The 15744-nt window shown below is 34.6% G+C and overlaps 1 protein-coding gene across 17 annotated transcripts in view; it reads right to left on the bottom strand.

Moving 5' to 3' along the window:
• Nucleotides 1-11744, bottom strand: part of sorbs2b (sorbin and SH3 domain containing 2b) — a 51463-nt gene extending 39719 nt beyond the window's left edge. For 4 of the 17 annotated variants that reach the window (XR_007933402.1, XM_051918442.1, XM_051918438.1 and 1 more), the window contains exons 1-2: nt 11403-11744; nt 8171-8299 (exon numbers count right to left, since the gene is read on the bottom strand). Coding sequence is in view for 16 of the 17 variants with exons in the window: in XM_051918442.1 (XP_051774402.1) it covers nt 8171-8177 (7 nt within the window). In the remaining variant the exon portion in view is untranslated. The remainder of the gene's footprint in view (nt 1-8170; nt 8300-11402) is intronic. The other 13 variants (XM_051918433.1, XM_051918435.1, XM_051918440.1 and 10 more) reach the window with 6 other exon arrangements.
• Between the last annotated feature and the right edge of the window lie 4000 nt (nt 11745-15744).

The following is a 15744-nucleotide window of genomic DNA, read 5'->3' on the forward strand; positions in this document are numbered from 1 at the left end:
CTCTAAATGGAATGTTCTTCCACAGAACGCAGATATTTTTTTGTTCCGGACACTTTAGTGTCCATAATGAGATAACAGTAATTGCATTCGCTTTTGAAAGCTATGGATTCTGCTGATGCTTAACCTGCTGGAGATTCTATTATGGATGTCTTGAAATAGATGTTCTCAGAAGAACAATTTAATGGTTGCATTATGGCTCCTGCATTTCCTGACAGTCAAAACATAACATCCGAGTAATGTGCTCTCTCAAATCCCCAAAGTAAGACACTAATATGTTGGATATGCTGCTTGTATTCTCCCAAATAGGAAGAATTTTTGCTTTTCATCAGGGATTTCCAAAACAGGCTATTTATATTAACGTCTCAGTCAGGACACAACAAGTTCTATGTTCTCCTAAATGGTAACTTCTGAATCACAATTACGTTAAGTTGGGAACTGTGCATGTTTGCTGCTGTGCTTTCCGTTTGATACAATGAGTCCCACACATATTTTCTAAAGCCTCAGATAATTGCTTAAATTGTTCCCATGTGTTTTAAGAGTATAATTTCATTTCTAAATCTAGCTCCTAATGCAACATGGCTGTGTAGTACTCGAACTGAGTATCTAAGAGTGACCAGAAGAGATAAATGATAAAGCTTTGGAAACAACAACTATAAATGTTGTTACATGTTTGGGTCGATAAGAAGTTTTTAGTGTTTTGAAAGAAGTCTCTTATACTGTATGCTCACCAAAGCTGCATTTATTTGATCAAAAATACAGTAAAACAGTAATATTGTGAAATATTATTACAATTTAAAATAACTGTATTTTAAAATGTAAATTATTTCTGTAATGGCAAAGCTGAATTCTCAGCAGCCATTACTCCGGTCTTCAGAAAAAAAAAGAAAGAAAAAAAAAACAGCAATTATTTACATTTTTTTAACAATGTAAAAGTCTTTGCTGTTACTTTTGATCAATTTCATACTATATGTTCAATGGATTATGTTCAGTGAACTGTATCATTTTTCATGGGAAATAACAGATGAAATAGATGAAATGTTCAATAGCTTTTTGTATCCAAGAAATTAAAATATAGAAAAAGTCGCTAACACTTTACAATAAGGTCTCATTTGTTAATATTAGTTAATGTATTAACTAACATGAACTAACAATGAGCAATACATTTGTTACAGTATTTATTAATGCATTTCTGTATTATTGTATTTCAGTATTTGTTAATGTTAGTTAATAAAAATACAGTTGTTCATTACTTGTTTATGTAAGTTCACAGTGCATTAACTAATGTTAATAAATGCAACTTTTGATTTTAATAATGTATTAGTAAATGTTGAAATTAACATTAAATGCTATGGAAGTATTGTTCATTCTTAGTTCATGTTTACTAAAGAAGTTAACTGTTAACTAATTAAACCTTACTGTAAATTGTTACCAAATTGTCTTTCAAAAATAAATAAATATTTACTGGAATTAAAAGTGTGACAACTTTTCCTGGTCTCCACTATATAATAAAGACGACTGCACTAAAATAAGCAGAGTCAATACACACGGTGATCAGTACATCAAAACCTCAAAATCATGTTGATAACATCTCCAAATTTAGTTTGGAGTAATGGGTCAGAGCTGTGTACAACATACTTGAACAACTGCTATTTTCAAGCCTTGCTGTTAGAACTTGGTCCATGCAACTTTGAGTGGGTCACAATCCAAATATGGCACGGGCCATTCCTGGTCGAGGACTGTGAGTCTACATGTTTCCCACTGGGGTTAAATGACTGTGCAAAGTGCATAGCACATGATCTTTCAACAAGTAAAGGGATTGAATTAAAAGAGACCCTTGTGATTAGCACGTTTGTGCCAAAAAGTGTTCACTGGCATCCATGTGAGTGTGAGAAGTTAGATATTGTCTAGCCGAGCCGACGAGAGGAGGATTTTGGGACATCTGCCAAAACTTGAGTGTCTCTGCTGTGATCCAGCTGGTGGAATCAGCAGGTGCCCTTGAGGGGTCACGCGGGAAACAGATTCGTCGGCAACGTCTCAGTCAGACACTTAACGTTTGAACAGCTAGAGATCGAGAGCCACAGCCACACTAAAGGGTCAGAGTTTAAGAGCTTCCAGGAAGATTCATGTTTGGCTACAGTAGTTTCTTTTCTGATTTTGTTACTTTATGGAATTCAAAGCATGTCTTCAAGATAAGCTTTGACTGCTGTTAAAAGCTGACAGTAAAAATCTCAGATAAGATTTAAGGGAGTCTATAAATAGTTAGTCAAAGGATTTTAAAAACCATTAAAGGCATATTCTGGGTTCAATGCAAGTTATGCACAATCAACAGCATTTGTAGCATAATGTTAACAAAAAAAAATTCAGCTCATCCCTTATTTTCCTTGGGGAACAAATTGAAGGTTTGCCGAAATTCAGCCAAATTTTAAACGCAGAAATGAGAAGCTAATTATTTATTAAAAGCAGTTACATTAATTGTTCTGTTAAAACTTTAATTTGAGCTGTACAGTTGTTTAAATAATTTTTATAGTTGTTTTTGGGTTTATGGTGTTGAGTTGTAATAACAAAAAAGTTTTAAAATTGGACAGAACTTTAAAGAGCAAAGGTTAGTGATTTTCTTTTCACACTAATATCATGTTAACACGCATTTTGTTGACGTCTTATGGCTATCGTCTATTATTATTTTCTTGTATGAGTTTTGCAAGAGCCAATGAGGTTTGTTCTCGTGCATCAAGCAAGTAGGGTTGAACTTCCATTTACCATATTTGAGTGCTCTATGTATGTTCGTTGATCAATGTTTATACATGAATAAGAGACTAAATTAAAGGGTTATTTCACTCAAAAAATTTAAATTCTGTCATTAATTACTCACCCTCACGTCGTTCTACACCCATAAGACCTTCATTCATCTTCGGAACACAAATTAAGATATTTTTGATGAAATCCGAGAGGTATATGACTCAATTTAACAACCACTTTCAAGGTCCAGAAAGGTACTAAAGACATCTTTAAAACAGTCGACTGTTTACCTTCAGCGCTTCCAGGTTCTATGTCAGAACGCGAGCTCAGTATTGGCAGAGGTTGTTCACATGAGCAGCACGACACATTCGTGTGACGCTGACGCAGAAGCCAGCCAATAATGAGTCGGCGTTCAGACGTGGAACCTGGAGGCGCTGGACGTAAACAGCGTATGAAAATGACACAGAAGAGAAGATATTGTTGAATAAAGTAGTTATTTTTGTTTTGTTTTTGCGCACAAAACGTATTCTCATCGCTTCATAAAATGAAGGTTGAACCACTGCAGTCATGTCGACTTTTTTAACAAAGTCTTTAGTACTTTTCTGGACCTTGAAAGTGGTGGTTAAATTGCTGTGCATGGACGAGTCATATACCTCTCGGATTTCATCAAAAATATCTTAATTTGTGTTCCGAAGATGAACGAAGGTCTTACAGGTGTGGAACAACATGAGGGTGAGTATTCACTTTAAATCTGTTCATCATAAAAAGTGACCATGACACTTTAGAAGACATCAGAAGACTCCATTCATATGGATTTTTGGGTGAATAAGGCTTTTAATGGAGGGACAGAAATATCTCAGATTTCATTAAAAATATATTCATGTTTTGAAAATGAACGAAAGCCTTATGGGTTTGGAACGATGAGAAATTGATAACAGAATTTTCTTTTTTTTTTTGGCAAACCATTTTTTTAACAATACATTGCACAAGCTTAAGCTTAATACGTAATACATACTTCATCATAATAAAAGTATATAGCTCATTTTATGTCTAGAAACACAGAAGGTACAGAACATTGTGCACAGGTGCAACGCTAAGGAACAGTCTCCTTCACAGTGAGTCAAATAGCTTTTAGGAATATTGCCCTGTGTTTTGTGCCAAAAGCTTTTATACTCTTGTATATAAATTTATCTGCATTACAACTTTTTGAGCCCTATGTGTGACACATACCACACAGAAATACAATTTAATTTTCATATAGACAGTATCCAACGTGGGCATTTTGACCCAAAAGTCCACCAATAATGTGCTGAAGATATTATACAGGCACATTATTACTACTATGGCAAACAACAAGACCTGTGAATGATATTCTGTAATGATATAGGTTAGCATAACTTCCTTCTTACATCTGTTTTGTCATATTAGCCCTCCCAGAGAACGTCCTGAACATTGGCATCTCTTCTTTTTTGGTAGAGTTGCCATTTATGTTGTCTTCAGCACATTTTTGAATGTTTAGCTTGACAAAGTGCACGTGAGTTAATGTCTACAGATCCTGATGAAATCATTTCAAAACAATTGAAAAACCTGTCTTTTTATTAATCTTTCAGAAAGAAGCTCTATGCTATGTAAAGAAAGGAAGGCTTTTAGAGGGTCTCAATGTAAACCAACAAAAGCCAGCAACTGAAACAAGGACCTGAGAGCCAAGATAAGCAGCCAGCACTCATCATGCCAGCACCTTCTCATAGACGCAATCTGACAAATATCTAAATGGGCTGACATTTACAAAACCAGTTGGACCCATTCCTCTGACAGAAGCACTCCCCTGGGCTAAAAGATCCATCTGTTAATTAGGTGTTTAACCTCTGGAGGGCACCCAAAGTGACAGACTGCTAAGTCTACTAGTCCTCTGACATGATATCGCCATGTGTACGCTAGCAAATCATTTGCTTCCATCAGAAGACATCATTCAAAACAATCCGATTTAAGCAGCCACATGATATCAAAGAGAGGTTCAATAGGCCTTTGCAACGTTTTGCATTCTACTAGAAAATCCTCAGTATTATTTCAAAACTCTTCAAACAGACCTAAACGCTTTAGCAAGCAATTAATTGGCTCGCAAAACATTTCTGAGCCGATCTAAAGGGATTATAAATTCATGCTATTCAACAGCTACCCTATTCAACAGGTCTTTGTGTTACTTTACAATATTACTCAACCCTGTGTGTGATTATTTGAACATTATTTGCTGACAAAATAAAACGAAGCATTATCGTGCATATTGGGATGATTTCAGTGCACTTTTATACAAGTTCATTAACTTTGATTTCTTGTGATTTGCTGGTATAAGAGTCTGTTAAGACAGATATAGCATCTGTGGTTAAGACTTCAAGGGATAGTTCACTCAAAATTGAAAATTCTGTCACCATATTATCACCTTCATGTTATTTCAAATGACTTTTTCTTCTATGGAACATAAAATAAGTTATTTTGTGAAATTTCTCAATGCTTTTTGTCTATAAAAAATAAATCATTGGGCTGCAATGGTTCTCAACATTCATAAAATATCTTCTTTTGTGTCCTAAAGAAAAAATATAATTATTCTGTGAAATATTCTGTTTAATTCTTTGTAAATTTTAGTGGGTAAAACCTGCCTTAATCATTTTCAACTCGATTTGACTATTTATCTTGAACATTATAAATCTAATTAGTGCACTGTAAAACCGAACTGTGAAATTAATTAAATGAAATTAGTTTGTTTCACTCAAATAATATTGAAAGTTCATTGTGCTTCATAGAAAAAATTTACGTGAACTCAAAATTTCATTGTAGTTAGCTGAACTTAATATGATTGAGTTGAGTTGCAGCAGACTTTTAAGACCATATACTGTTTGTTGTTTGATTATATACATGCAAGTATATAATAATGATAGTATCTTTGATAGTTATAATAGCATGTGTTATTTGCTATCTAACATTTAACCTAAATCTGAATGTGATGTTTATATAAATGAACTGTATGGAATTAACACTATGATGAGTTGGGCGAGGCTGAGAGCTGTATGAGTAAAGGGATGCTGGTGACGTGATTGTTAATGAGAGACACCTGTGCACCACACTGGCCTTGCTCCACTTCCACAGCTCTTGGCCCCACCCCACTTAAAAATTTTAAGTTCTACTAACTTTTAAAAAATGAGTTAGTTTACTTAAATATTTTGAGGTAATAAGTTTCCTCAAATGTTTTGAGTATTCTCAGTTTATTGAGTTTTACAGTGTGGCTGTTTGGTGGAAATTAAGTTTTTTATTTTTTATTTTTTAATTGTTTTCTCCTATTTCAGAGCTATTGAGAAATATACATTGAATATTGTGAAAAGGCTTAAAGTTATAATTATAAATGTGATATAATCTTTTTTGCTATATTGTCCAGGCCTACAATGCGCTAGTTAAAAGTATAACAAGGGTTCAGATTCAGGAAACAGGGACTGGGCACTCCTTTATTATACAAAGTTAAAAATACCACAGTCATGAAAGAGCCCTCCCCCATAACAAAAACAGGAGCAGGCCGAGAGTCTGCCAGGCGGCCTCCTGTAAGACATCTTCATGACAGCTTTTCATGCTCCTCTGGTGATATTGGACTAAATGTGCATTATACTGAATGTCATATTTGACCTCTCAAAGCTGCTTTAGCTCAAGCATTCCCTAGCAAAAGTCACAGAAGTACCATGCATGTGCATTTTTATTAAAGCAAAATGGGAAAAAGAACATAAGGTCATGTTGAAAGGACTGGGTTGTTATGATGGACAGTTAATCAATGGATGCCTTGCATTACAGAGTGAAATGCAATTTAGCTGATATTAACAAATGTTGTCAGAGAGATGGCAGATTGCAACAAAGGTTCTTTTTAAGTATGACAAGGCGGTCTTATTTCAAACCATGTACGCAATACATCTGTCTGGGTTGAATCAGTAAAAGCTGTCTACTCTGTTTTGGGTCAGTACACACATAAATCACACACTTTGAAAGTAAGAACTAACTGACAGATGCAAGCATGTATTTTAAAATTCTTTTTCACCTAGATAGTTTATATATTTTATGATGATGTAGCTAGTTTTAAACATCAAATGTTAAATGTTTCCATTAGATACTGTCTTGACCCTCTTGCCACTGTCTAACAATTAAAATCATACAACATAATTTTGATAGTGCATGTTGAACTTATTCTTAATTTATTGTAGTAAAAAAACATTGGTTACACTTTTTTTTCAATGGCCCACTGTAAACACTCTACTAACTATAAGTAACTTTGCAACTACATGTCAACTAACTATCATTAGGGTATTAGTAGACTATTAGCAGACAGTTAGGGTTAGATGTTAGGGTTCAGGTTAGTAGAAAAAGTTGACATGTAGCTGAAAAGTTACTTGAAAAGTATAATGCCTGTTAAGGGACCATCAAAATAAAGTGTTAGCAAAAATTAAGCAGACAGTCTACTAATACTCAAATGAGATTCAGTTGACATGTAGTTGCAAAGGTACTTATAGTTTGTAGAATGTCTAAAGTGGACCTGGACCATCAAAATAAAGTTTTACCAAAACTTGTTTTAATTATTAGCTATTTTCAAATACCAAAAATATAACATTTAGCTGGAACACATTTTGCACTCAACTCTGTTACCGCTTGATTTTCTATTAATAAATGGCAAATCTATTACACAATTCTATCATTCTTTACAACTGCGACCCTCAAGAAGTACAGTTACATCAATTTTACAATATAACAAATTTAATTTAACCATTTTTACACAGATTGTAGTGTTAACAGAATTCATCAGACTCAAGCATTTATCCCTGTTACCCAAGTTCTTGTGAAGAACAAATACGTTTCTGTAATTTATGGGAAATAAGCATTTATTAATACATTTAGCATCTGGTCCCATACTAGCAAGATACTCTACTGAGTAACGATTACTTGCAACCCTATTACCCACTATGATAGGGGTTTTTTTACACTTATGTTTTCATTTAACCATTTTTGTCTAATTAATTTACTTACTTACTGATTGCTAATCTTGATTGGTAAAAAAATAATAATAATAATAATCATACATCTCAAGGTTTTAGGCTCTATTTAGACATGTCACAAATAATAATAATAATAAAAGATCAGTATTACTTCATTAAAAAAATCTTAGAATTAAGTCCTTTCTTTTCCTCTATTTAAAACTGTCAAATTATGACATGAATCAGTCATTTATTTAATATTAACTCGTGGTAAATATTGTCACTATCCACTGCATGTTTACAGGCTTTTTTATCATATTTACAGGCACTCTTTTTTGGTATGATGAAAGTTAATTTTATTATATATTATATATACATATAATTGATCGAATATATATACACAATCCCAAACCAAACGAAAGGCAAATCCTTACCAGGCATTAGGACTGAAATCAGGTGCCGGGTCTGAGCTGACAGGGAGCAGGCTCCACGTCCACACTTCTCACTTTAGCCCAGAGGATCCACTGTGTTTCAGGGTTAAAGTCCCAGACTGCAGCTGGCTTCTGGAGGTAAAAGATGTAAGAAAGTGAGAGGCAAGCCCCCTCTCTGAGCAAGTGTTGTAGTTCAAGCTATTTTCAGATGGAGACATGCATGTCTGCAGGCTGGAAAGTTACTCCACGCCTCTGGGGGAAAGTGACAACATATACAGATCTGTGCTTCAGAAGATATGAGTGGTCAAACATCTTGGCTATGCCAATGCATACTACTCACCATGCACTAATATGTACAATTTAGGATGACTGTCAGGTAATGTTTAAAAAAACGATCAAAATCCAAATTCAAAACCATCTCTGTTTATACATACTGTATATTAACAAGGGCAGTATTATCATTTTAAGCACACAAGATCATACTTTTAAGATTTTAGTTAAAGTTCACATAAGATGCATTTTAGTGATCCAAGCTCCATGATGCTGGCTCTATTTTTGTCTCTGATACTGTTTGCTGATGACAGTTAATTTATCAGCATGCTTAAACTAAAGTTTAGAGTGAAGAAAGCTGTCCTGGAGTCATGCTAAACTATGAAGACAGATTAACTTGCCACTCAGTATAATGTGCAACAAATGAACTGTGTAAATCCCTAAAGAGATTTTGTTGTTTTTGTTGTTCTTACTGTTTTGTCCTTAAACATTATAACCCACATCAGGACAAATTTCACACTTGATTGCCCTGCAAAGACTTTTCACACTAAGATTCACCATATATCTAACAGCAAGCACGCAACAGATACACAGAAGGTTTGACACCTTGTGAGCTGCTCCCTCCCGTCGTGAGAGATGCCGTCACCCAGGAGCTCAAGGAATGCACAGAGACTGAAGGTGTCAGCACAAACGTGAGCCAAAGAAAACCACCCAGTAAAGCTAACATCACTCATATGCTCGTGCCTGAGATGACTTAGGTGTTACATCAACCGAAGCCTTTAAACTGTAGCTGAACAGAAGGTGTCAGGTCATGATCCGGGATTTAGCAAATGGTTTCACAAAACTGAATAATATCAAATTATGACCTATGTTTAAAGTTTACTGGTAAGAAACACTGTATAAGGGCATCTTACAATTTTTATTTATTTTTTATTTATTTATTTTTTCGAAGAAAGCAAAAAGGTTGCAAGGGTCACAAAATTAGATCTGCAGATAATTCAGAAAAAAAACAGGGAAACCTCAGAATCCATTAGTACAGTATCTTGGTATCATTAGACTTGGACAGCCTGAAAAGCATTTTAGCATCCTGTTCACTCATTAGGAACCATGAAAGCCAAATGGTGCTGCATAAACCTACACTCTCACTACTGTAGTGATAAGAAACCTCCATTTTTGTGCATGTAAATGTAAACGGCCGTCTGCTGGAAGCTAGTTATTATAGTTTATAAAGTTTCAAATATGGATATTTTTCTTAGAAAAACCCATCTCCTCACTTCAGAAGGCCTTTATTAACCCCCTGGAGCCGTATGGATTACTTTTATGATGAATGGATGCACTTTTTTGGGCTTCCAAATACAGCGCCCCATTCACTACCATTATAAAGCTTGGAAGAGCCAGGCTATATTTTAATATAACTCCGACTGTGTTCGTCTGAAAGAAAATAGTCATAAACACCTAGAATGGCTTGAGGGTAAATCATGCGGTAATTTTCATTTTTGGGTGGACTATCGCTTTAAGTACACTTTTAAAAAGTTTTATTTTAAAGTATATTTTAAATCGTTTTAATAATCTTTTGCCGTTCTTTCAAAAAGTACACTTATTGTGATGGGTGCTGACTAATATACTAAAGCGCATGCAAAAGTACTTGATTATGATCTCTATAGTGAGTTATTCAATATTAAATTTAATGTAAATATATTTTAAATGTACTAAACTGCAACTTCATCATTACAAATGTATAATTACAAATATACAAACAAGTTTCAATGGAAATTACATTAAATTTTAGTTTACCATAAATTCTTATATTCTGCAGTACACTTTAACCATATTTTAAAGACAGTAGATTTATGAAATTACAAATAAAGATGTCCTTCATAAGTATGTCAAAAAAAAGCACTCTCAAGTTCAACTGATTGCATGTACAACTACAGTACATTTTCATTAAATTGCAAAAAACATGCAATTAAGTGTCTGAAAACATTACATTCAGTTTGCACTTACTGTAAGTATATTATTTGAAAGTATTTATTTATATAATAAATAGTCTTTTAGACTAATTATGCTAAAGTATTTTTTTTCAGAAGGGTAACTCGAGCAAACGTATTAAATTGTTTAAATAATTAAGTACTAAGGCCTTTGTCATGACCTTTGACACTCTCAGTAGCAGCAGGCCTACTCAATCCCAACCCAGCTTTTTATTATAGCCATACAGTAAGTAATAATATTAAAATAGGTGTCTTCCAAAAAAGATAATGAATTGTGAATAAATAATGTCACAATAATATCATATGCTCTTTCTTTTGGAAAACAAGACTATTATCTTGTAGCTCATCTTGTCAATGACGTAGTGCACATCTGTAATGACCTCCTTGACCTTGCGCCTGCTCAAGCACATCAGAGCCTGTGACACATTAATGACAGTTGCACAGCAACCATTGACCAAGAGCTCATTAAAGCTCCAGTGGAGGTACGCGAAAGGCCCTGGGTACTTTAATCATTAAATACCTGATGTAAATGGAATACCTTGCAACAGACAGTACATCTGTGTGCAAACCATTTTGTGCTGACGTAGTTCTGTTTTTCTGTCGATACTTCCATACAGTCTACTAGATCTCATATGTGTCTGCTCTCACGATACATCACGAGCCTGACAGTTTCATAGGTGTGGGACAGTGGGAGAATCCAACAGCATGTCGAATCTAACCGAATGCACCTCATGTGCAGCAATATAAGCATTTTAGTTCATATTGTACAAATAAACACAAAAAAAATATTTTATAGTGCATATTGTATAAGTTAGTACATACTGTTTATTAATACAAAAATGCCATTTTGGAATGCACATTGCGTAATGCAAAATTTGATAGCGCATACATATTGTTTTATGCAATTTTACGATTAATGCAATACAATTTAATAAATGCAAATTGTTCCTGCAGTGCTTTTTGCTTTCTGCACCTACCTCCCAAATGTTGTGCAATCCAGCAGACTCAACAAACGCGGTTTAAATTCTTTCATATATTATTATCCCGTTGAACGAAAGCACACACGTGTGTTTGCATCAAAAACATGAATTCATTCTCGCGCCAGTCCCTCGCGCAGCTTCTCGGCAACAACAGCGCGAGCGGCAGTCGATTATTATTGTTCTTCTCAACAAGCACTATGGCTGCCCGGACACAATATTCAGATTTCAGACGTGCTTTCTTGACTCAAGAGACGGAAAACGCGGAGCAGTGATGAAGCATGCCGACCCCCTTCTCAATGCACTTGTTTTGGGTCGACAGACATGAAGGGCTCTCATTGGTTTGGAGAAGATCCTGGTAGTCATAGTAACAGCCAACAGAGAGCATGCTTTATCATGGGATGGTAATGAATAGCGCAGTACCCCTCCCTTGTGGTGGATATTTACTTAGGAATGTTTTGCTGGAGGTACACTCTATGTAATGATGTTTAGAGGAAGCTCATTGTTTAAACGACAATGGCCCTTTCATTAAAGTGACAATGCCTCTCTAGTAATTGTATTACATTTTCTGTGAATGTCGGTGTTTTGACTATTGTGAGAGAAAAGTACACTTATTACTAAGCAAAGCAAACTAAACCAGCACTTACATCTTCCTGCTCATGTCTGGGACATTTTGCAGTTGAATCGCCAAATCAGTGTGTTCTTGGGAAGATGTGCTGCCATATGAAAAAAGTGGTAACACTTTATAGTAAGGTTCCATTTGTTAACATTAGTTAAACACATTAGTTAAGATGAACTAACATTCATCCATTTATTAATACATTATTAAAATCAAAAGTTGTATCTGTTGATATTATTTGTTGGACCTGAGCTAACATGAACTAACAATCAGCTGCTGTATTTTTATTAACTAACATTAAAAATAAATAATAAATACTGTAACAAATGTATTGCTCGTTAATGTTAGCTAGTGGATTAACTACACAAAAAAATGCTGGGTTAAAAACAACCCAAGTTGGGTTGAAAATGGACAAACCCAGCAACTGGGATGTTTTAACCCAGCAAGATGAACATTTATTAATAAGCAATTTAATAAATGTTTATTGTTTAATTATTATTAATTAAACTTATTAATTAATGTTAATTTCCAACATATTTTGGGTTCATTTTAAGCAAGCAATAAAGTAATTTTTAAACAATAGTTGAGTTAAATAAAACTACCCAGCAGGTTGGGCACACATTTAACCCATTCGCTGGGTTTGTCCATTTTCAACTCAACTTGTGTTGTTTTTAACCCAGTATTTTTTAGAGCGTAGTGTTAAGCAATGAGACATTAGTGTAAATTGTTTCCAAAAAGTAACTGAAGTGCTGATTGGCAGTATCATGCAAATTAACATTAAAAACGTAATTTTTTATTGCTAAAGTAAAATGCCAATTAATTTCTCTTTTTCAACCACTTTGAACGAACTTTGAAGAACATCAAGTTGAAAACTATATTGCAAAACTATTCACCCAAAAATGAAATTCTGTCATCATTTACTTACCGGCGAAAAATGAAGATGATATTTTGAAGAATGTTTCAACTGTTTTTGTCCATACAATGAAAGTCAACGGAGTAAATCCAAAACAACACTGGACCCCATTGGCTTTAATATATGGAAAAAAGAGACATTATTTCAAGTTCTATCATACATGTTTGGAAAGACGGTGAGTAAATGATGACGGGATTTCATCTTTGGGTGAACTATACCTGTACTTTTAATTATTGGTCTAAAATCACTTTGGTAATGTTTATTATTTTTATGTAAAATAGGTCAAACAGGTGTGAATGACCCAAAACATCAATAGGAAATAATCTGATACCTCCACTGCCTTCTGTTACTCTGATCACATTAAGCAGGTCACCCTGCAGACATGCCACATATTTCATCGAGTACCATTTTGGGAGTTTCCTTGTCCCTGCTAGGGTTGCTTGAGCCTGTCAGACATTCGCTCACACATCTAAATTTAACCGGCAAACTGTCAACTACCACTACGCTTTGCACTTTGTCACCTTCAAGAGACCAGACAGGGCCTGATAGAGAAATTAAAGGAAGATAATCAGTAATGCTGCATTTCAGATAGCATAATTTTGATTAATCTTATGGATAAGTGCTTATACCGACAGCTGATTAGCAGAGCTGTAAATAATTAATCTCACTGATTTCTTTCAATATACCAATATACCTGATATATACCCCTGACAATATACTGATATACCTTGCCAACCTAAAATGAAATACCCTAAAGTTTTGACTTCTTTCTCGGTACACCGTATGTACCATTTCACAGTCATTTCAAAGCACAGTAACTGGCTCAATGGCTTTATTCAGCTCTTTAAGGATTGCTGACATTCCACTTGTGTTAATCTTTTTCACATGGAAATGTTTGATTTCTTTTTAGGGTTTATAAGCAGCTGGTGGAGAAAGGGCCAAGTATGGTAACCCATACTTGGAATTTAACTCATCCAAGTTAGTGCACACACTTTAGGAGTAGTGAGTTGTAAACACACACACTGCAAACCGTGGACACACACATCCGGAGCAGTGGGAAGCCATTTTTGCTGCGGAGCTGGGGAGCAATTGGGGGTTAGGTGCCTTGCTCAAGGGCACCTCAGTCATTTCCTGTCAGTACTGAGAATCAAACCCACAACCTTCAGGTTACCAGTATGACTCACATCCATTAGGCCACAACTGCCCCCTAAATATAGGGCACCTCAACATTATTATATTATATTATATTATATTATATTATATTATATTATATTATATTATATTATATTATATTATATTATATTATGGTAACGTAAGGTAAGATGCCCCCTGGGGCAAGATGACCACCCACCTTAATTTTTTCTCCTGACCATAGATGGCACAAAATCTCATCTCAGCACTTTTATGAGAGGCTATGCTATTTTTAATTTTGTCATTTCATCTGAATATCAACATTTGTGAGATTTAGTCAGCCGAAACAGTTTTGAGGTTAACTGGTCTAATTTTGTGTCTCTGGAAAATAGTGATCTATGACATTGTATTATGTTGAATATCAAAGCTTTTTTGTGTCTACTTGTTAATGAGGGAAAACACATCAGTGTTTTTGTATTTGTGGAGTAAAGGTTATAGTTTTAAATTTGGAGGTAAAAAGATAAAATTAGACCCTTGGGGTAAGATGGCATGTTGTTACTAGTGTTTTAAAATTTAATAATTCTTGTAATTAATGGGGTTATTATTCAGTATTTCCATGAATTAAATGTACATTTCAGACATGTTCACTTTCATTAAAACCTATAGGTTAACTGAGTGAAATGATTCAATTTGATTTCACAATGTTTCTATTATGACATATCTTCAATTAAAATATGTGCAATTCAAATGTAAATATGCCTGTATATAAGTCACAGAATAATTTTACCTTTCAGATAAATCTCTTTTACTGGGATTTTGCTTTGTCTGTCATCAGTTATTCAATTATTATCAACTTCTTAAGGGGGCATCTTCCCCCATGTTACCCCTATATGTTCTGAGGTACAATAGCAGCAATATTACAAAAATATATTGCTGCAAAGACTGAATTTTGGATGCGCACAGAACTAATTTATGACAAAATTAGCCTGGTTGAATGTGATCCACTAATAGCTATTTCACAGAGGAACTGAGAGCAGAGATAAATGGACATCCCATCTATTCCATTTATGCCTTTAGGACAGAAACATACAACTGGGATTTTGAGGGAACTCACATTGCCCTCTACTGGTACATTATGTGTAAAAGACAAAACTGATCTGTGTCCTACAAAGAGCAACACAAATTTCTTTTGTTTTTTTTGTTTTTTTAATATATCGCTCTGCAGTCTCTTTGCACATAATGATGTTCATATTGAAATTAATATTTCATATCCATATCATATAAAGTTGGATAACGTTTACTTATTTGAGTTGGATAGTGCAGTCAGCAGGTAGTTTTTGCAAAAGAAACCCCTTCAGGTTTGTACAGTATCAGGGTGAGTGTCTCTGATATCTCTAATAACCCTTTAGTGGTTTATTTTGTGATAATAGCCTGCTGACTCTACATTTTTATCCTACGTTGGGGGCTGAAACTAATAACCTCACACCTATAAAAACGCTATTATGTGTCTGCATTGTAGGCTATATCTTGTCAGTGGATGATTAAAAAAATCAATTTAATAACAGCAGTGCCATCCAAATGACATAAATTACCCCACACAGTAGCCTATAGGTGTGGCATAACAAGACCTTGTGCTAGTGACAAAAAAAAAAAAAATCCCAAAAAAGTCCCAGAGGATG

Source organism: Ctenopharyngodon idella, chromosome 14 (genome assembly GCF_019924925.1).
Source record: "Ctenopharyngodon idella isolate HZGC_01 chromosome 14, HZGC01, whole genome shotgun sequence".
In the NCBI taxonomy this organism is placed as follows: Eukaryota; Metazoa; Chordata; class Actinopteri; order Cypriniformes; family Xenocyprididae; genus Ctenopharyngodon; species Ctenopharyngodon idella.